This window comes from Trachinotus anak, unplaced genomic scaffold, assembly GCF_046630095.1.
Source record: "Trachinotus anak isolate AG129_WGS33_773 ecotype Australia unplaced genomic scaffold, CSIRO_AGI_Tana_v1 ptg000018l, whole genome shotgun sequence".
NCBI classification, from domain to species: domain Eukaryota; kingdom Metazoa; phylum Chordata; class Actinopteri; order Carangiformes; family Carangidae; genus Trachinotus; species Trachinotus anak.
In genome coordinates, this window is record NW_027273869.1 from 19,236,664 (window position 1) to 19,259,528 (window position 22,865).

The window sequence follows — 22,865 nt, forward strand, 5'->3', positions numbered from 1 at the left end:
TGACTGGTCTGGGACTGGCTCCAGAGACTGGCTCCAGCCAATCCCAGGTGTGGATAAGATGAATGAATATGGTTTAATGCAGGAAAATAAACAAACAAGAGTTTATGCTCTTGTACTGACCTTTATTTCACTAAAGTTCAACACCGATCAGTTGATTATTAATGAAACTGAATTTACACTTTAAACTTGTTGCTAAACACATTATGAACATTATAAACTCTGTAAAGGTGGAATTTACGGCAGAGCTATGTGCTGAGTTGCAATAGATTGTACAAGTGCATCTAATAAAGTGGCCACTGAGTGTATATAAATATAGCAATACAGGTGTAAGTAGTAAGACAATCTACCTCAAATATGAGAAAACACGTACAGGATTTAAAAAATACATACATCCAATTTTATGACAGAAACCGAAAAACAATATTGTGATATAGTGAATAAGTAGTGTTACTTACATAATATTAAGCACAATAAATAATGTAACAATGTTTATGTTATGATAAATATTCAATTTTTGTTTTTGTTTTGTTCTATGCCATCATGTATATATATATATATGATTATTATTATTATTATTGAATTGTATGTACATAAGGGCAAGTCAGTGGTTACTACAGACCGTTACACTGAATAATAATAATAATAATAATAATAATAATAATAATAATAATAATGATAATAATAATAATAATGATAATGATAATAATAATAATAATAATAATAATAATAATAATAATAATAATAATAATAATGATAATAATAATAATAATGATAATAATGATAATAGTGATAATAATAATGATAATAATAATCATAATAATCATAATAATCATAATAATGATAATGACACCCTACAGTTATTGTGCTGTTTGTAATGTGCTGCGTGTAAAGGCCTATTGTCAGTCTATTAGTAGTACTATTGGCACTTTAGCATTCACATTTCTATTTATAATACTTGATAAGGTTTCAATTAATGTTCAAGTATATGAGGGAAAAATAAAATTAAAATTTTCAAAATATCTTTTTATTACAAAACTGAGTGAGTGGCGAGGAGAAGGAAACGTTAACAAAAATGTGGTTATAAAAAAGACGTATTTTGTTCGTTATTCCGGAGACTGGTGAAGAAGTGAAAGGAGGGATTAGAAAGAGGAGGAGTGGGAGGAGGAAGAGGAGGAGCTGCAGATGGAGGAAGAGGAGGCGTCCTGCTCATCTGTGTCCAGAGGAGAGGAGCGGCCGCCATGTTAACCAAGAAGCCCGGAGCCTCGGTCCTTCCGACGGGTGAGCACAGCCTCTGCAGCCGGCCGGAGGGCGCCTGAGCCCGGCCGGTGTGGCGGAGACACAGCGCTGATCGTGCCGTGGTTTCCTCCGTGTGATCCAGTGGGAGCTACCGGGAGGCAGGAGAGGGGCAGAGGGCAGGGCTGCGAGCTAACCGGCAGGAGCAGGCTCGTCTTTCTGTCTGTTTATTAAATTAACTGCAGTTTCTTAAATGAGGAGACGGAGGAGAAGCCGTGGCTCGGGCGTAGACACTAAACGGATAAAAACACAAACAAATAAAAGCGGCTCCAGACGCCTTCTCCCTCCTGTCTGCCAGGTTTATTTTTAGCTAGCTAACCAGCAGACAGGGGCAGGTTCCCGGTGTGTCCCGCTGTTTACCGCGGCTTCATCTCTAACGTCCGCCGTTTCCAACGCCTCTGGTCCGGGTCCGTTACTCACACCTGTCGGTGTCTTAGCTCCGTGTGTGGTCGCTCCAGAAGGGATTCGGTGTGTGTGTGTGTGATCTCCGGCCTGCTGCTCGGCGGACAGGACCGGAGCCGGGCCCGGTTCAGGCGGAGGTCAGCTGCTGTTTTAGCCGCTTCTCGCTCGGTTGTTAGCTTCTGAAGCTAACAACAGTGTGACGCGCTGTGACGTCGTTAGCTAAACATGCTAATGCTGCTACAGTGGTGGTTCATCAGCTGCTAATGTTGTTTAGAGGTTTCCAACATGGTGATGGTTATTGAGAGAATCCATGTAAATATTTTGTGTTTTGCATTAGAGCCTGATGATAAGTTAGTGGGCTGATATAATGAGATTATTATCATCTTATTAATACTTAGTAACACAGTGTTGTTGTTTGGTGTAATTTAGAAACACTCACTAGGTTCCAAACCAAATCTAATGCAAATTTGAACAGATTTTTGTGAACGCTGTCTGCAGAAAATGCAAACTAATGCTTGTTTCCATCCATTACTATTGTGAAAATGTTGGTATTTGTTTGTCGTGGTGAACACCTGGTGGTACCAGTTTTCTCGGCAGGCTGTTTAATGTGTTGATGTGAGGATGGTCCACAATGATCCGATGTTTTCTAACCTTTCATATGCATCACGATGCTACGTCTGTTTTCCCTGCACCTCGTGTTGATTGATGCAGCAGCTTTTCCACCACAGCCAAATGTAAAAGCTTGTTTGTGATATTTTGAGATTTTATCCACTGAGGTTTTTTCATGCACAATTTGAAAATATGCATAAAAACAGGTGGATAAAAACCAACCTCCTCTCACAGTTAAATCATTTGTCCATCAGAAAGAAATGACAAGTCAGTACACATCGGAATCTCAAGTCTGTAATAAGCTCACCGAAAATGTTTGAAGTGAATGTCAAGACAACTACGTGTAATAACAGGAAATATTATAGACAGAAATGTGAAACATCTGAGATTCATTAAATGTTGTTTTAACTAATATGATCTCTTGAGCCAATAGTAAGACAAGCCACCATCAGGAAGCCAACTAACCTGGCCCTGATCCAGTATCAGGATCCTGAAGGGTTATCTTTAGGAACCCAGACGTGTCAGCTCCTCGGGTGTTAACTTCAACACGGGAACACTTTCAAAAATACACACTAACCCAGCTGGTTGGTTGTGTTTTTTTAGCAGCTTTTTGAAAAGATTTTTTGGGGACATTTTGTTAATGATGAACAGCAGGAAATCAGACCAGTAATGTTACGGCACAGAGGGAGGGGTGAAGTGGGGACATTATGATTATGTGGTATTCATTTTAAACCACCTAGCCAGCTTTTAGGTGGATAAAAGTTATATCAGCTGCATGTAAATTAATTAAAAACATGAGTTATTCCAACACAGAGCGCTAACTGCTCTTGGAGTCAATATAAACCATGTAAAAAAAAGTTTTAATCCTCAGTATTCCTGCAACATTTCAGACACTGATATTTTCTGAGCAGCTGAAATGATCAGGTTCTTACAGATGGCTAGTTATCACAGTCATACTGAAACGCTATTATCCTGCAGACAGTGTTTATTCTAATTGAATATAGGTTTAATAGTAGCCCAGTGATATTCAGAAACCACAAGTTTTAAAACCACAAGTGTTAAAGCTTCGTGTCAGAAATGCCCCCATCTATACAGTCACACTGGAAAACACACACATACGTGACCATTCACGTACACTGGACACGCAGGAGCTAGAGTAAACAGGAAGTGCATTGTCTGCTCTACCACAAACAAGGAACAGCAAAGACAGCTGAAGCATTAGAAAACAGAGTTTAACTGAACAGCAGCTTCTAGCAAAGACAACAAGGTCAGTAACACATGTAATTCATGCTGCTTTCACCACTGGTAGCACTCGTTTCCGTGGTGTTTTCAAACTAAAACATGTCCAGTGTGTTTCCAGAAGTCTCAGTTTTAGCTGCTCAGAAACTCCAGAGTCTTGTGCACGCAGCCTAAATGTAAACACAGGCTCCTATCACAGGTTCTCCAGACGCTGTAGAGCTGCTACATCCCCTCTGTTACCCTGAAAGCTAATGCTAATGTATATGTGGTTCTGTATGTTAATGTTAGCTGTAGTTACTCTCATGCAAACACCAGTGGCCCACTGTTAGCATGCTTGGTAATATCAGTGGTACTGATCCTTAAGTAGCCTTGTGGTTACTCATGTATCTGCACAGCTTTGTCAGTGTGCTGACACAAATGTAGTTACGTGACTGTAAACGCAGACAGCTAGCCTCTTATATAATGTTAATACTATTATTTATTCTAATGTACAGACTGCTCCTCCAGATTTTGAGGTGGTCATGTGATCACTGTTAGCTCAGTTAGCCTGTTTTGTATGGTCAGTGATGCAGTTTAGACAATGACTGAAACAGAATCATGATTACAACCACAGTGTTTCAGCGTTGGCTTCTTCACAGCCGGAGGTTTTGTGCTGTGCAGGTTTGTTAACAGCAGTCGTTGGATCTCTGCTTTGTTTGTCTTTCATCTCTCGTGTTTTCACCAGATTGGTGCTTTCATAACCACTTCATTAGTGGTTTGAATTTGTAGTCGGTGTGTTTTGCCTGCAGGCCTCCGTGGTGACTGTTTTCTGTTTTGCTCCATTTTGTTTCCTGGTTTCAAACCACACACACACACACACACACACACACACACTGTAAAGCATCTGACCATTATTTTCATCCTTGATTAGTCAAAAAAGATTAATCACTTAAACTTTTGTCTTATAACATGACACAAAATAGTAAACAATGCTCGTTATAATGTCTCACAGCTCCAGATCCGTTAAAGGTGACATATTTTACATCTCTCCTGTCTTTTTTAAGTGTTGATATTCATAAGAAGATATATTTGTGGTTTTAAGATCCAAAAAAAGAGGCTCAGAGTCTCTCTTCTGATTGGCTGACTGCTTTCTGAGTGACCCAATAAAAATTTTGCGGATTTTAGGTAAACATCAAATCCTGCAAGGTTGGATGGTGGGTCCAGGTGGGCGGGGCTTGGGGCATGACTGAGGGCAGTGACCGCTTTGTTGTGACATCACAAAGTTCCAGAAGTCCTGACGGCTGGTTTTAAGGCTCAGTGTCTGAATACAGGCTGTGTGCATTTCTCTGTGGACTGAGGCTTTGATACTTTCACAGTATTAATATAGAACCGAGACCTGCTTTATAATCACAAACACATGGACATCTACCTTTAGACTGTGTGGAGCTTTAAACCCAGAAAGATTCCGTTCGCTGTCATTTGTGACAAAGGAAAACAGAAAATCATCTCATCTGAGAAGCTGAAACCAGAAAATGTTTTATGTTTTCTCATAAAATAATCAAAACACTAATGATTAAAATAATCTGTTATCAGAATATTTGCTGATTCAGTTTCAATTAATCGACTAATTGTTGCAGTTTTGAGCAGCTCTTTAGTTTCTATTGATAAACATTTTAATTCTGGAACAGATACTTGATTTTAAATTATACTTATTTTCACATTTTTACAGTGTGACAGTTCTTCACTCTTAAAACGTCGTCTGAAGAAGTGGATGCTGTGCCAGTGATTTACTACAGTGGCCAGTGAGGAACAGAAAGAAAATGTCAGCAGGTTGAAATGATAAGATAAGAGGAGGCATTTTGTGTTTGCACCTTCCTCGTCTCTGACTTCCTGCTCTTCCTCTCTCCCTCTCTGAAAGTACCGGTGCTGCACGCATGCGGTCACGTTGCCGCAGGTTCTCCCTGCCCGTCTTGTCGAGCAGCATGCCGACCGTGCTCGCCGGCGCTCTGGCATTTCCAGAACTCAGTGTCGAGTTCACATTCAGCTCGCCGCTGTTCCACTCTGTTAGTGTGCATCTGTCAGGCTCGCAGCGAGGAATACTGTACATGCTCTCCAGCACAGATCCCCCTGTTACATTATCAGTATGTGCTGCATAAGCAGAGCACAGTATCGTCATATGCTGAGGAGGTGGGGGCCCCGTGGAGCCGACGAAGGGCTGAGAGGCCACTGGGAAACTGTTTGAATTAGAGCCTGAGAGATACTGGATTTTTGAAGCTGATGGAGATTTATCTTTACAACAGAAAAATCAGGTTTCATTGTTTTAACGTTCCTTCAGAGGGTCCTCACTGAAAAGGGGAATAAATTATTTTAAATATCCTTCCATTAATAAGTAACACAATGACAGAATATATGATTAGGTGTCAAACACTTTCTGTAATAAGACATCTAAAAGCTAAAATCCGACATCTGCATTTCACTCTCACTGAAAAAACTATAAAAACGGTGACGATGTGATATGAGGATATGATTTGAAACAGAAAAGAAAAACTGGAACGATTAACTCGTTAACTAAACTGTTTCGATTAAACGATTCATTTTCTGCCAGTCAACAGATTTATTGATTGACTGGTGGTGTCAGCTCTGTACCATGATTTCCTCACCTCTTCAATGGTGCGTATGTGGAGCTTGTAAGAGACTTGGAGAGAAAATATTTTCAGTGAGGCTGCAACTAAAGAGATTTGTTTTATGAATGAATCTCACAGTTATTTGTTTTGACAATTTGATTAAAAGTTGAGCCGATAAAACATCTGAAAACAGTGAATAAAACCAAATGTAATTACCCAGACCTCAGTGTGATGTCCTCAAATCCTTTGTTTTGTGAGAACAACACAAAATACAAAAATATTCAATTTACAACAACATAGAACAGAGATCTGAAGCAGAAAAGTTATTTATATTAAATAATACAAAACAAACTAAAGATATAAAAACAGTAAAATATCTTGTAATCTAATGAACTGAGCAGCAGCAGGAGAGGAAGGATTCAGGATCACAGCACAACAGATGAAGACTGAAGTCTGTGTATTGATCAGAATACACTGTGATATTGATTATTGCAGTGAAGATGCATTAGGCTGCCGTGTGTTTTTCGCTGTGTGTGCAGGTCCGTGTTCAGCGTCACAGTGATGGTGTGTGTGCTGTTTTGTGTACCTTGTCATGTCGTTGTTGTGCAGCACGTTGTCCGTCTGTGTCGTCCTCATTAGCAGGATTACAGTGAGCGTTCAGATTAAAGGCAGAGCCCATCTGTCTGCTCCAGCCTGCACGGGGCTGAGAGCCGGACCGTGGCCTGCGAGGGTCAGCGGGGCTCGTCTCCATCCACTCAGGCCACCGCTTTGATTTCTGTTTCCATGACTCGCCAGCTGTGGATTCACATCACGTCCTGATGAGGGCTGAAACTAATCATTATTTTCATTATCAATCAATCTGATTTCATCAATTAATGGATTAGTTGTTTAGTCAAGAAAAAACCTCAAGACTCCTGTGACAATGATTAATCAATTATCACAATCATTGCTGATTAATTTTCTGTCCGTCAACTAATTAATGAACTAATTAATGTCCAGCAGTTCTGGTATCAAAAAAATACATCAATGATCTTGATGCTTGAGTCAGAGCTTAAACAATGAGTTGATTAATGAGTCGTGCAGCTGTAAATTAATCATATTAATAACTGGTAATTGATTAGGCATTGATTAACACTTTGTTGGGTCCAAAATCTGCAAAGATTTGCTGCTTTTCCCAGTTTCATGTGATAGTAAACTGAAGATCTGCTGTTTTCAGACGATTTATAGACTGAACCACTAATCAATGAATCAAAAAAATAAGCAGCAAATTAATTAATGATGGACATAATCAGTCATAATTGGTCTTTGTCGTGACTGAGAGAGAGAGAGAGAAAGAGAAAGACAGGCAGTGCATTGGGATTATCAGGCTATATTAAACCTTCATCCTCCTTAGACTGAATCAACCTGCTGGACCCAAAACAGGCTCCAGACTCCTGGAGTGATCCAGTCCAGGGTCACTCCGGTCCATCATCCAGTCTGTAAACTGTCAGGAGACAGCCTGACCAACAGTCTGACCGAGAGTCTGACCAACAGCCTGACCGAGAGTCTGACCAACAGCCTGACCAACAGCCTGACCAACAGTCTGACCGACAGTCTAATCAACAGAGATGTTCAGTTTAGAAAACAACTTAACAGAAAATATTTTAATTTATCTTGAGACGTGACTGAAGTGATTTACCAATAATAATAATTGATTAATTAATCGATTAATCTCTGCAGCTCTACATCATTGGCTCTTTTAAGCTCTGATAACATTGTGTGTGAACTTGAGCTGCAGCAGCTGCAACACTTAGTCAATGATTGTTTCATCTGAAGATCATCTCGTGTTTATAAAACGGCTTTTTTAATGTGAGGATTTCCTGTTTTCCTTCCTCATATGACAGTAAACTGAAAATCTGTTATTTGGACAAAATGAGCAAATTAAAGGCGTCACTTTATTTTTAACCTTTCATAGATGAACTGATGGAAGATGAAGTGATGATGAAAATCCCGGGTTAGTTGCAGTCGTACAACAGATCAAACAGCTGTAGTTCGTACCGATGGTGCAGATGTTGAGACGACTGTAAAGATTTCTACACAACTGAATCCACTCTTTATATTTAAACATGGAGGTTTAATAGGAAATAAAAACATCATCCAGTCGATCAGTGAATTCATGAACAGGATGGATGGATTTACTCGAACATCTGTAGAACATCTGTTGTGAACGAGAGGGAAGTAACAGCTCTTTACTTCAGGACTTGTCCCATTTCATTCTGCTTTGATCTGGTTTTGCAACAGTTCAGTGTGAACGCTTGTCTCCGTTAGTTGAAGTTGTCGTTGGTTGTTGCAGCTGTTTGGTATTTGTGGACCTGAGGTCTGTGGAAGATTTGTGCTGTGGTTGTGTTGTGGTAGTTTCTCACACACAGAATGGACTTGTGTCTCAAAGGGCTGTATTTTAACAGTCCAAAGCACATTTAGGGTGTGTCCATATCACTTGAGCTATTTTAATGGCGGAAGAAACAGTCGCTGCTCCAGAAGCAGGGTTCAGAAGAGCTGCACTTAAAGTCTTAATTATTCATGGGAGAAGGTTTGACGCACGATGAGCTCAGTTGGCTCCAGCCTTCACCAAGGTCAAGATATTTGGCTTGTTTTCTCATTAATGGATTAACTTATTATCATTGTTATTTGTAATATCAGATTAATATTGATCTTAATATTAATAATATCTAATTAAATTAATAATAGTATTATGGAGATCTACAAACAGAACACATCACTGAGTTTGGTTTCTGAGAGAGAGAGAGCTGAAAGTCATAAACATCTGTTTCTACGCCTCCTGCTGATTTTGAGTGATTATTGTGAATGCTGTAATTACTAAATGTAAATAATTACTGCTTTGTTAAAAAAGCACCTGCAGAGTTTGATCTTAATAAACGTGTTTGTTTCCTCTGCTGCTTCAGTGGGAGTTTTCAGGAAAAGCCCAACAGACGTACGAGTTAAGCCTTGAATGCTTTAGTGGTGGCGTCTCTGTCTGAGCTGTTTTTGTGCAACATATCTGTCAGTCTGTGTCTATAAATGTTTGGATGTGTCGATAATCTCTTCAGTCATATCTCATCTGAGACTGATTGGCTCGCGCTCAGAGTCTCCTCTCCTCAGATAACCCACATGTGTCGAGGAGGATCCTGGACACTTACTAATATTTTAGGAGGTTGCCAAGCATGTGCCTGATGCATGTGTTACATAAGCAGCTCTTTTGGTGGTGGTCGTCACGTCCTGTGATATTTGGCAGGCTGAAGGGAGCCGGCGATACATCTTGTACCTTGAAATTTTGATCCTGTGTCAGTGTAACGTCAGCAGTGAGGACGCTGCTGCGGGTTTTTACACTTCTGCATCTACACCTGTTTAAGGAACAAGATACAACATGTTCATCAGGCCTGTTGGAAGGTGTGATGGAGCCAGACTTAAATTAATTAATGACTGAAAATGTTATTAATGAGACTTTTTTTTTTTTAATGTCAGACACTTCCTGCTTCCTGCTTCTCAGATGTGAGAATCTGATGCATTTCTTTGTTGTACGACAGTAAACTGAACGTCTGACAAAATATCTGAAGGAGTTACACTGAGATGGTGGAAATTATCTCAGAGTATCAAAGCCTCAGTCCACAGAGAAATGCACACAGCCTGTATTCAGACACTGAGCCTTAAAACCAGCCGTCAGGACTTCTGGAACTTTGTGATGTCACAACAAAGCAGTCACCGCCCAAAGCCCCGCCCACCTGGACCCACGATCCAATCTTGCAGGATTTGGTTTCTCTGAGTGTTTACCTGAAATCTGCTGTATTTTTATTGGATCATTCAGAAAACAGTCAGCCAATCAGAAGAGAGGCTCAGATCCTCTCTTCTGATTGGCTGACTGACCTGTTGTTTCTAGAGCTCCAGAGAGAAGCCTGAGAGAGGAGATGTAAAAGTACACTGAGATGGTTTTTGGTTCTTAAAACCACAGATATATCTTCTGATGGAGATCAACACTTCAGATAAAACACAGGAGATGTTAAAATATGGGAATAAATAACGATCAGATTACTGGATACTGCAGCCCACATTTTCAATTAAAAGTCCAAATAAAGTGAAACAAAAAGACCTTTCACAGTCGTATTTTCAGACCTTCTTTGTCTACAACAAAACAAAACCATGAGTGCTGGAGAAATCAAAGTTCATACTAACTAAATGGTTCATCTTTCCTTATGAAACATTTCCAGGTTTTCCAGTTGTATTGCTGAACTCATCATAAACACACAAAGGACCTGACTCTGTACTGCAAACAGAGATGAAAGTGAAATCCATCTTATTGAAATAATCAAAAGAACAAACAGATCAAACTCATCCCTTTTCTCTTTGTCTCTTCCCAGGCAAAGTGGGCGAGCCGGTCTACTCTCCTGGTCACAGTGGCTCCCAGACGACGTCGCCCGTCGCCCTGCCGCCACTTCGGAACAACAACCTCAACCCCCTGACGGTACACACACAGTTTTTTAGTTTACTACATGTCATTCACATTTTCCATTAGTGGACAGAACAGTCTGATCTATAATTATTGTAAGAAAATAAAAACAGATGCAGTTAAGTCTCTTCCTGAGTTTGGCTTTAAGCAGCTTTACAAAAACACATCTACATCATACACAATTGGGACACTTTTTTTTTATTTGCAATTTTTATGCACCAAATTAAATCTATCAATTAGTTTTATTTAAATGAAAGTGAGGCCAATTATCATTTTCTATTTATTCTATTTATTTGTTGACCCTGAAGATGGTTTTAAAAGTGAGAACGAAGAATTAAATTCACAAAGAAAATGTACTTTGTTAAATACAGGAAGATATTTTTAAAACACTAGCCTTGTTATATTTTTATCCAACAATCAGTTTTTAAAAACGTGTGTCTGGGGAACATGAGAACAACACGTACTGAAACCTCTGCCAGTGTGTCCTGGATCAGCCGCTTTTATTTTGGAAGTTATCAGCAGGTAAATCATTGAAGACGTTGAGAATCAGCTCATAAACATCAGTAAACTGATTGTCAGTCTTTATCTGACCTGCGAGTACGGAAGCTCTGAGCTCTAAAGAGTTCACTGAAATGTTTCTTTGATTGTTATGGTCAGTTGCTTTAATAACATCCACTCAGTTTGATTCTTTAAACCATTCCTGGGGTTGATGGCTGATATGTGTTGCTTTGGAAATAAAAAGTGAAACTGACACCAGCCTGTCGGCATGTTGGCTTCGGAAGGTTGTAGTTTGACAAGCATTTAGCATGTTAGCATGCCATTAGCCTGTGGTTAGCCTGCTGTTAGCTGTGTGAAGCAGTGAGTGTGTGCAGCAGCTCTGTGGAACAGTCAGCTGTAGCCGCGTGGCTAATAATAGCCCTCTGCCCTGGGATGCTTTAAACAGCTGATTGGTTTATAGGCTGGCGTGAAGGACACCACACACACACACACACACACACACACACACACACACACACACACACACACACACACACACACACTAATTGATATAATTGCTGATCATTGTATCACTCCTTTAGCTTTTAGCATGATCAGAGTTTCCAGTAGCCTGTTACAGGCTTTTATGAAGTACAAAATTAACTCACTGTCACTGCTTCTTGGGGGAAACACAGGAATAACAGCAGCAGTCGCAGCTGCAGTGATTGTGTTAATGTTAACAGAAATCATCGTAGCTTTTTCAGTGTAGAGTCTAGAGTTTCCAGCAGGACGTTGGTCAGTGATAAGGGATAAGTGCTTGTAAACACTGATAAGATTCAGATTTGTCTGTCATTGCAACGTGCTGCTTTGGCACAAAGCGATCGATCAACCGGCTGCTGAGCTGAGTCAGACACAAATCGGCTTGTTATCAGCGTATATGACACTTTAAACAGACGTCTCACTCAGATATGTGACCCTTGCTCATTTTCTTCTGAAGCAAAACGAAATATTCCACTGAAGTGTTTTTTTTCCTATTAAAGGAAGCGGGGGTGTGGAGTCATGTAGTCATGTTTTATTTTCAGTTTTGGTCTCTTTAAAATTAAGAACTAAAACTGTAACAACATGTTGAAATGTAAAACTTACAGCCTATGAGTGCAACAGGTTTGGTCTGACCATCACTGGTGTAGCTGGATGTATGTGCTGGCATCAGGACACTGAGCCACCAGGTAAAAGTGAAACGCAGCAGTTTGAACAGGTACAGACTGAGGTGGGGAAGGACCTGCTCTATAATCAAAGAACTCATGGACATCATGGACGTCCTTTAATGGATTCATTCAGGAAATAAGTGTGTGTGTGTGTTGTCAGGTGAGGGAGGAGTCAACAGAACCAAACACTTTGTTCTCATATGTCACTGTAGCGACTGACAACACACACACACACACACACGCCAACCCAACTCTGGTGTGTGTGTGTGTGTGTGTGTGCGTGTGTGTGTGTGTGTGTGTGTGTGTGTGTGTGTGTTATTGTTTTGATTTCATTTTATTTTTATACCTCAGTTCCTCATTGGCCAGAACACACTCACACATCATTATGGTGCAAACACCAGGTCTTTGAAATGAACCACATTTGTCACCTTTGTTGTTCGTGTGTCTGGGAACTGAAACCTTATGCACCTCTGTTATCTGAAAGGACCCAGGTGTGCTGGTCACCACGGCAACAGGGAGTGACTCACTAAGTGAGAGACAAAGAGACAGAATAATATCGAGAGAGAGCTGTCCATTAATATAATAGACTGTAGGAGTTATTCATCATTAATCTGTGGACACTAATTATCCAGGTTTTTACCTGATGCTCAGCAGGGACAATTTTCAAAGTCTCCTGTGCTGCGTTCAAGAACACCCCGACATCAGAGATTTGAGAGAAAGCTGCTGAACTGCAGTTTTATTGATGCACAAATGACTACATTTGTGTTCCCGTTTTAACATTATCCATTAGTTGATTGTTTGTCTTTTTGACAAACTGTTGTGGAAAGGTAGGAAAAACTTTAGGAATAAATTCAACGGTAGAAGTAATTATGCATGATGTTACCAATTGTGGAAAGTTGGCACCAATAAAAGGAGCCGAATTAGCTGTTAGCAGTTCCTGTTTGCTGTGAACCCAAGGATCCACAGACAAAGGTAACTGGATTACTGTGATATTAAAGAGAACTTAAAAACATCACAATTCTCAGGCAAGTTCAGGGTGTTTTTTCCTGATTTGGTGGATTTATGGATCTTTATTAGCAATGGAGAGATAATGATGTGTTCAGATTTTACTGAGTTATGATTCTTGAAAGACTTTTATTTTGACACAGATTGTGGCATTCAGACATCAAGAATTTGAAATTATCCTTATGACCCAGTGTTCACTTTATTGGGAAGTGATGCTGTGTTGCAGACAGATGTCTCACTGAAACAATAATCACTTTTCGCGATCATCCTCGGGCCTCGGCTGTTCTGATGTTTCTGTGCGTTTCCTCTCAGGGAGGGTCTAAAGCCACCATGTCGGAGGCCGTCCAGCTGTCGTCGCAGTCGCAGGTCCACATCACCCAGCTGTACGAGGAGAACACCAACAAGCGTCCGGTCCTGACCTCCCAGCCCAACGGCCTGGCTCCGCTCAGCTCCACCCGGCCGGGCCTTCCGCTGCCCGACCGGCAGACCTCGGCCTCAGAGCCCACCCACCACTGCCGCCAGGGGAGCGCCACCTCCAACAAGTCGATGGACAGCAAGCCAAAGCCCAACCCTCTGTCCCCCGAGCAGACCATGAAGCAGTTCATGTCCAAAATGTCCTCGTTTGAACACCACGAAGTTTTCAGCTATTCTGAGGGTTAGCGGGTTTAATCAGTCCTTCTAAAGGTGCATATTGTGGCGGTGAACAATCGATGGTTTATTCATCCTGTACTTCTTTCTTTCCCTCCAGTGTTCTTTGTCGGTCCAAATGCTAAGAAAAGGTCAGGGGTCATGGGCGGAGCCAACAACGGTGGCTATGATGATGATCAAGGATCCTACATCCACGTCCCACATGACCACATCGCCTACCGCTATGAAGTCTTGAAGGTCATCGGCAAGGGCAGCTTCGGACAGGTATGATTTCTGCTGGCTCTGAGCCTCTCTTCTGATTGGCTGACTGCGTTCTGAGTGATCCAATAAGATAAAACACATTTCAGGTAAACACTCAGAAACCAAATCCTGCAAGGTTGGATTGTGGGTCCAGGTGGGCGGGGCTTGGTGACTGCTTTGTTGTGACATCACAAAGTTCCAGAAGTCCTGACGGCTGGTTTTAAGGCTCAGTGTCTGAATACAGGCTGTGTGCATTTCTCTGTGGACTGAGGCTTTGATACTTTCACAGTATTAATATAGAACCTAGACCTGCTTTGTGATCACAAACACATGGACATCTACATCTTCATCATCTATACTTTATACTCTTCTGTTTCTAGACTCCTCTCACAAGCATCGTCTTTCTCCCCCTGCAGGTGGTGAAGGCCTTCGACCACAAGTCACAGGCACACGTGGCCCTAAAGATGGTCCGCAACGAGAAGCGCTTTCACAGGCAGGCGGCGGAGGAGATCCGCATCCTGGAGCACCTGAGGAAGCAGGACAAGGACTCGAACATGAACGTCATCCACATGCTGGAGAACTTCACCTTCCGAAACCACATCTGCATGACCTTCGAGCTGCTCAGCATGAACCTGTACGAGCTCATCAAGAAGAACAAGTTCCAGGGCTTCAGCCTCCCGCTGGTCAGGAAGTTCGCCCACTCCATCCTGCAGTGTCTGGACTCGCTGCACAAGAACCGCATCATCCACTGCGACCTCAAGCCCGAGAACATTTTACTCAAACAGCAGGGACGCAGCGGCATCAAGGTAAGACAGCAAAAATGGACCTGTTCCTGCGTTAGCCATTAAAGGCGTGATCAATAATCTATAATCTAAAGCTTTCTCTCTTTCTGTCTCTGTCTCTAGGTCATAGATTTTGGTTCTAGCTGTTATGAGCATCAAAGAGTTTACACCTACATCCAGTCCAGGTTCTACCGAGCGCCAGAGGTCATTCTAGGTAAGAAGAAAGAAATGAAGCTGCTCTTTCAGATTTTCACTTCATTTTGGTTTTGGTCGATGAAAAGCAACATGAAGGACCTCACATGTGACACTCAACGTTTAGTCAGTTTGGTTTTTGTCAAATTTTACATGATCAGAATGAAGTCGAGTCCACCAGTGCGTAAGGGTCGGTAGACGTGGTCTCCCTACCTCCACATGCACTCAACTGATTCCAGGGTCCAAGGATCAAAGATGATTTCTGTTTCATTTCGGTGGACAACCTCTAAAAGAATGACAGTGTTAAAGGGTCATATCACCCTGGGTTTAGTTTTCTGACAACAACCAGGTCTTTGTTGATTATAAAGCAGGTCAAGGTTCTGTATTAATGCTTTACCGCTGCCCTCTCCTCCAGGCTCCAGGTATGGGATGCCTATCGACATGTGGTCCCTGGGCTGTATTCTGGCTGAGCTGCTGACCGGTTACCCGCTGTTACCGGGTGAAGATGAAGCTGACCAGCTGGCCTGCATCATCGAACTACTGGGAATGCCCAGCCAGAAGCTCCTTGACGCCTCCAAACGAGCCAAGAACTTTGTGTCGTCCAAAGGCTACCCGCGTTACTGCACCGTCACCACGCTGTCCGACGGCACCACCGTGCTGAACGGTGGTCGATCACGGCGGGGGAAGGTACGCGGGCCGCCAGGCAGCAAAGACTGGAGTGTAGCACTAAAGGGCTGCGACGACCCACTTTTCCTGGACTTCCTCAAACAGTGTCTTGAGTGGGACCCGGGGCTCAGGATGACTCCCAGCCAGGCGCTGCGCCACCCGTGGCTGAGGAGGAGACTTCCCAAGCCGCCGGCAGGAACCACCACCATGGGGGAGAAGACCTCGTCGTCCAAACGGGGAACCACCACCTCCGACGGTGCCATCACCTCCATCTCCAAACTCGCCACCACCTCCTCAACCACCACGTCCTCCTCCTCCAAAACCAGGACTAACTTGGCGGCGATCACCGACGCCAACGGAAACATCCAGCCTAGGACGGTTCTACCCAAACTGGTCAGCTGAGAGTGAACGCGCCCCACTCGCTGTGGTGGGAGGTGAAAGCTGAGCTCACGAGCAGCCGCGAGCAACCAGCAGGAACTGAATAAAACTGGTTTGTCCAGTTTTGAAGAGCATTTGGTTTTTTCACTCTGGTTTTCACAGCGTTGTTGGGGTGCGTTCAGGACAAATACAGTCTTGGAAGGTTTGTGTTTGTTTGCTGAAACATGCAGCATGGTTGGGCTGGCATGTAAGCTGAGCTGAAGGGAACTTGATAAACTGGGGTGCGTTCTCAGTCTTGTCTGAAAAAGACAATTTGTTGTTTAACATTGTGAGCAGCAAGATGTGTTGGAAATGATTGCGGGGCTGCTCAGACAATCAAAACACACCACACCACTCTGTAGCTCCAAACACACAAACACAACATACTCATGGTGCTGACAGAGGGAACAAGGCTTTTTGTTTTGTTTTGTTCTTTTGTTTGTTTTTTTAGCACAGAATCTATTTAGCTGAGCTTTTAGTCGATTAATCGATTAGACACCAAAAACAACATTTATCGATTTTAGTCTTACAAGGTTATATCTGGCAGACAATAATAGGGCCTCATACAAAAGATTTATGTGGTCAACTGACAAATAATCCAGATATATCTTTATAATACTAAGGCTACAACTGAAAAAATGCAATGATTAGCTTGCTAGTATTTGTTTCATATCGCTATGAAATAACTAATTTTGTGTTTTATTTCAGTTTGGGGAACATTAGTGGGCATTTGTCATTATTTTTTGACTTTGACTACACAAAAAAAAAAATCCTAGCAACCCAAACTGAACCATCTACCTGTTAGCTGGCTAACTTTTTTAGCTAGATGTTGTTTTACCGTGTGTTATCATGCTAGCGTTGTGCCTGTCGGCTAGCTAACTGTTAACTGGCACCGGTTAGTTGTTAAACAGCTATTTGTTTGTGTTTAGCTGTCACATTGCTAACTCTTTACACCTTTTAGCTGGCTAGCAGTTAGCCTAGCACACTTTAAATCAGTCAGCTAGCTATAGCTGGCTTACTGTTTGCCTTTTTTGGCAGTCTGGTGGCTAGCCTTAGCCTCTTTTAGCCATAGCCTGTTAGCTCTCCACTGCCCAGCCTTACAAAGCACAGACAGAATGACAACATGTTTTTTAACTCTTCAGATTTTGATTTTTATAAGTGTTTAAAGTTTCATGAAGGCAAAGAGACAAAGAACAGAGGCGAGAAGAAGGTGTTAACCAAATCTGATTATTAATGACAAAATGGCTGCTGAAGAGCTGTGAAGAGAAAGAAGAACGTAGACTGAAGGTGGTTTTGTGGATAAGTTATAAACCATTTTAAACTAAAGGGCTCTGACAAAAAAAAAAAAGGGAGAGTTAGAAACCAAAGTCTTGTTTATATGAACCGAGAATCATGGAGCTGTGGCTGCAGACCAGCATTTATTTAATGTAGTTTATACTTGATCAGCCAACGTTAAAAGACAAGATTAAAAAGATGTCTAGTCGCCTGGATAAAATAACAGATTTTCCAACAGACCAGTAGCATTTTAACAGACTATATGTTAGAAACAGCCATTTGAACTTATTCCAGATATGAAGGCAAAATCATTTTAGCATGCTGACCAAAATCCAGGCTTCAGGAAAAGACTTTCAGCCACATAGAAATCACATGACACCAAAATATCTTCCATAATGTCGCAGCATACAGCGGTATTTGTTTAGATGCCTGTTAAGTTTGAAGGGACAGCCGAGACGGCGCAGAGAACTGAATATTTCTTCCTTCTGGCCGTTTGTAAAACAAAGCAGCTCTAAGGATTTCACAGCTTTAAATCCTCTATTAAAAAGAGAGTCTGTATGAAGCCTGGAGGATTGGAGGGCCTGTGTGTCTGCAGTAACAAGGGCGGTTTATGACAGTTCTTAGACTTTAATGTAACTGGATCTCAGCAGCAGCAGTCTGACGGTACCCTACATATAGGCCCCGTACAGAGAAATGTGAGTCATATTTTAGGACTGCACGCTGTAACACTGCGTTACTGTGCAGCTCGTCTGAAGAGGTCAGCTGTTATATAGAGATATATCCCTCTGGCTTCAGCGTGGAGGTATGAACAGAGATTTTAATTCCAACATGATCAAGTGCTTCATTAAGACTTGATTCCAACAGAGGGTGAAGATTAAGACAAGAAATCAATGAATCTGGAACGAAAGAGGAAGAATCACTTCAGTCGGCTCAGTAACTAACATGGTGTTCTCATGTGATAGTGCTGGGTGGAAGATGAAAGTACTTGTTACTCTCTTTTATTACAAATATTACCATAATTTAAAAGGGGTCCAGTCACACCAGCTAGTGTACAGTGTAAAACCTGCAGCATGGGTGTGTGTGTTGAGCTGCAGATCCTGTTTTCTTTAACACATTCATTAGTCATGTAACGCACTTGATTCCAGATTGAGTATCTGCACATAGAAGAAATCCACAGGTTTGGTAAACGTGCATCAATTCAATTAGGAACTTGATTTGGCGGCTATTTAATTTACTATTAATTAACCAAAACCTACTCTGGTTATTGGTTAATTAATGGTATATATCCAGAAAATGTATTATATCATGACATATTGATATCATGGTAAGGCAAGTTTATTTATATAGCACCATTCAGGCACAAGGCAATTCAAATTACTTCACAGAGGCAGGGAAATACATTACAAATGGAACATTAACATTAGCATAGCATTTAAAAACAATGAAAAAATTTGAAAAAATAAAAATATTAAAATTTTAAAAGAAGTGCTGCAGTAATAAAAGACATAAAAAACAAACAAGATTAAAAAAGATGCTGCGTATGATACAGTTATAGACAAATTTATATTTATAGAGTAAATTATCACTCTTAACACTGCCTGTAATCTCAACACCATATGATGGAGTTATTTGTCTCTGTGTGGTGTGACTGGGCCCAAATGCTATTGAATAATATTGATTGATACAACAGCTGATGTACAAGTGTCTGAAACAACACAGCAGCAATACAGTACAAGGCTGCAACAAATTATGGGCTAAAATAGTGAAATAAACAGATCCAAAACAGAGAAATGACCAGTTACAATAATGTGTAGAGTAGCAGCAACTGTGATCAGTCAAACTGGCTGGTAACACATCGATCAAAGGTCAGTATTTGTTCGAGGATCTATCAGTGTGGTTGGGGTAGGGATGGGAGGGGTGTCAGAAGATGCTTCTTATTTATTTACTTCATTTTAATTAATATTTATTAATCTAATCTACATATTTACTATGATGTGCAGTTCATACCGTATACTTGAATGTGTGTGTGTGTGTCGGGTGTATGTAGCAGTGTGTATGTGCAATGTTGACGTTACGAGAGGTTTTCTTAAAGCTTGTTCCCTCACACAAACACACGTATATCTATAGGAACACACAACCGTATCTGAGCGCACTCTGAAAATCGGGTCACACTGGGACAAGGATGAAGAGGAGGAGGAGGAGGAAGATTCCAGGGTCGGTCGTAGCACACAGGAAGTGGACGCCAGTGACGCGATGCACAGAAGGAAGTTATAATGTAAAACACAGACACTACCTGCTCCGCCCATCTCAGGGGAAGCTCTGCCCTCTCTTGAAGGAAGAGGAGGAGGAGGAGGAGGAAGTGGGGGGCGGTCCTCTTTGATGTTTTTGTTTGTTTTCTAAAGATTTGATTGGTTGGTTGGTTGATTGTGTTTTTTAATTTTTTATGTTTTTTAGTGAGGAGTGCTGAGAGTCGTAACTTTGTGCCTTCAGTATCATAGCCATGTCACGCCCACACAACACACACACACACTCACACACACATTTATAGTGGTGATGTCATGGCAACAATCAGTAACGTTGGTGCAACTCATTATGTTATCTTAAAGCCTCATGTTACCCCAGAACGCTCCACCATTGACATGCATTCAATTGTAGATCATTAATAAACTATAAAATAACATTAGTACTGAAGGTTGCTTCAAACCTGAACCTCACATTTGAGAAGCATGAACAGGCAAATCTTTGGCATTTTTACTTAAAATATTACAAAAAAAATGTTATTATCATAATTTTTGCCAAATATTTTTCTGTTGACTAATGAATTAGCTAATTGTTGCAGCTCTAGCTAAAAGTGAAGCAGAGATACTGTTTAAACGTTGTTGTTATTAAAAGACAATAACATTTACAATAATATGTTTATTGGAAGGTTGGTTGAGACGGTGCCAACGCTTTCCTGTTGATGGAATATGAATCGAGTGGCCATCGTGTAAACTGGATAATCCACTTCAGTTCTTGATCCAATTTAAATGCAAAAAATATTAAATGAAGGAAGACTAGAATAACATTTGGCACTTCATTCGCAGGAGGTTGGATACTCAACTATCCCACATGTCTTGAATGCAGCAAAACTAGTTATTGCTAAATGGTGGAGTGTCTGATGGAAGCCCAATTCTGCCAAGAAATGAAAACAATTAATCAAGGAAGGATACCAATTAAAATTAAAATTACTACGAGTCAACATATGAAATTGTAATTATGTGATAGTGAATTGAAATTTTTATATTTTAAGCCAAAATTTGGAAATTCAGACAATACATCAAAATTTTGATTTGCTGTGTTACAGTTCTAGAACTTTTTATCACATAATCTTAACTACGAGAATTTCATTTTGTATCATGAAGTCATAATTATGATATAGAAAACATCAAACTTTTGACTTACTGATCTTAGAATTTAAAAAAAAATCACAATTTCAGAATTTTATAATGTGTCATTTTGATTTAAAGTAAGTCATAATTTGAGTCATAATTTAGAAGTCATGACTATGAATTCTATTTTGCCCGTCTGTCTCATAATTTTGACTTAACAACCCAACATTTATTGACTTTAACAAAGTCATGATTTTGATTTTATCATCTCAGTTATTTATATTTACAATGTTTTTTCAACTTTTGAAATCTAAATATTTACTTGTATCTTATCGTTTTGACTTATCATTAGAATTTTGTTTTCATACTTAATCTATTCTTTATATTTTTCTGGCAGAAATGGATTTAAATAGAACCCATTTCTATTTACAGAGCCAGTACAGCAGGCCAATGCACCAACCCCGGACTGTAGCTTTAAACTGACTAACACTGGCATCTTTGTGTGTTTGTGTGTGTGTTTCGGGGTGACGGGGTGGGGGTGGGGTTGTTTAACATGGCTGCACAATGTACAGACACATATCAGCCAACTGTCGCCTACTGACGACAGGGCTAAGCTAACACTAGCCGATTGACTGCTAGCGTCTAGCCGCTAGCTGCTGCACTGATGTTTATATTCTCTACAGTGAAGCTAGCACTAGCCTACTGCTAACTGACTGCTAGTAGCACATAGCAAGTTTTTACCTGCTAGCTACAGTCGCATTGAGCTCCTCACAGATGTGCTCAGGCAGGCTGTTAGCATTAGCATTAATGTGGTTTTAAAGCATTCTTTTTTCATGTTGGTACCTCAGATTGCTCAGTTATCATCATTATTATTATGATTATTAATGTTATTGTTGTGACTAACATCCAGGGCATTTGGTTGAATCTACCAAAGTGCATTCCTTTACAAAGCTAGCTTAGAGCTAGCCGCTCAAACAGACAGACAGGTTTAGGTAGAAAGTACGACAGAAAGTGAGTGAATAGAGGCAGTCGGAGGAGAAGCAGAAGAGAAGGTGGGAAGAAAAAACGTGATGGTGTTATGTTTTTGTTTTTTAAAAAAAATATGAACAGACTGCAGTCACACAGGAACATGACGTCTGGTTTAACTGGCCTCTTGGTCAGCAGCTGTGGCCTAGCTAGCCTGCTAGCTTGTTACCTTGCTAGCCAGTTAGCCTACTAGCACGTTAGCCATTTAGCTTCTATCGGGAGGTCTCTGCAGTCGGAGGTTAGCCACTGTTAGCGTGAAGCTACGCTATATTTCTGTGATGTTTGCCAGCTGCGTTTTATTGTGGATTTTATCTGTAAATAATGTGGAAAAATGTTTGAAGAATAAATTTTTTTTGGGTTGAATGCGCTGCTGTGCCACACTGCGGCCAGTTTTACAACGTACTGTATCTACTGTACAGAACACAGAAGTTGACACTTTTTTAGTGAGCCTTTGTTAAATTTTATTGTGGTGGAAAAAATTATTATTATTATTATTATTATTAATAAAACAGTTTTATTGTTCATCTTTATGTATTTTTTCAGTGAATCAGTGTGTGAGTAAGGTGCATTGAAAGTGGAATCAAGTTGTTTAACATAATATGGTATGTTTGGAATTTTAATCTAAATTGTAATTTGATCATATGAGTTTTATGATGGTATTTTTAGTTGTTGAGTCAGGTCTGCTTTTTATCCGCAAAGCTAACGAGACGCTTTTAGCCAACAAAGTAACATAGCTATGTTATAATGTTAGCTTTGTGGCTTTTTATGTTTCTATTGGTTAAAATGTTCTGTTAGTTTATGTAAGTGAACTAACATCACTGTGGTTTATGTTTGTCATTCCAGCGAAGTCTGTCTTAGGACCAGAGTGTAAAACAGACAGCAGACCTGACTGTAGCTTATGCTATGTATAGCTAATGTTACCTTACAGTGAATGATAG

The 22,865-nt window shown here is 40.7% G+C and overlaps 1 protein-coding gene across 2 annotated transcripts; it reads left to right on the plus strand.

Moving 5' to 3' along the window:
* Nucleotides 1–847: 847 nt before the first annotated feature.
* dyrk2 (dual-specificity tyrosine-(Y)-phosphorylation regulated kinase 2) lies at nucleotides 848–22,449 on the plus strand. Of its 2 annotated transcripts, none has more exons than XM_071501650.1 (7): nucleotides 848–1,278; nucleotides 10,538–10,641; nucleotides 13,626–13,968; nucleotides 14,062–14,225; nucleotides 14,618–15,007; nucleotides 15,107–15,197; nucleotides 15,591–22,449. In XM_071501650.1, the coding sequence occupies exons 1-7, from the start codon at nucleotides 1,239–1,241 to the stop codon at nucleotides 16,241–16,243; spliced, it is 1,785 nt and encodes a 594-aa protein (XP_071357751.1). In that variant the 5' UTR covers nucleotides 848–1,238; the 3' UTR covers nucleotides 16,244–22,449. The 2 variants fall into 2 exon arrangements, with proteins under 2 accessions (XP_071357751.1, XP_071357752.1); XM_071501651.1 differs by lacking the exon at nucleotides 848–1,278 and adding an exon at nucleotides 1,812–1,832.
* Nucleotides 22,450–22,865: the final 416 nt, after the last annotated feature.

What these genes read in the sequence shown, in the direction of transcription:
- dyrk2 (XM_071501650.1), top strand. Translation starts at nt 1,239, where the DNA reads ATGTTAACCAAGAAGCCCGGAGCCTCGGTCCTTCCGACGG. An exon ending in AGTTTTCAGCTATTCTGAGG is followed by an intron (nt 13,969 to 14,061) that starts GTTAGCGGGTTT and finishes CTTTCCCTCCAG; the next exon opens with TGTTCTTTGTCGGTCCAAAT. An exon ending in AGCGCCAGAGGTCATTCTAG is followed by an intron (nt 15,198 to 15,590) that starts GTAAGAAGAAAG and finishes CCTCTCCTCCAG; the next exon opens with GCTCCAGGTATGGGATGCCT.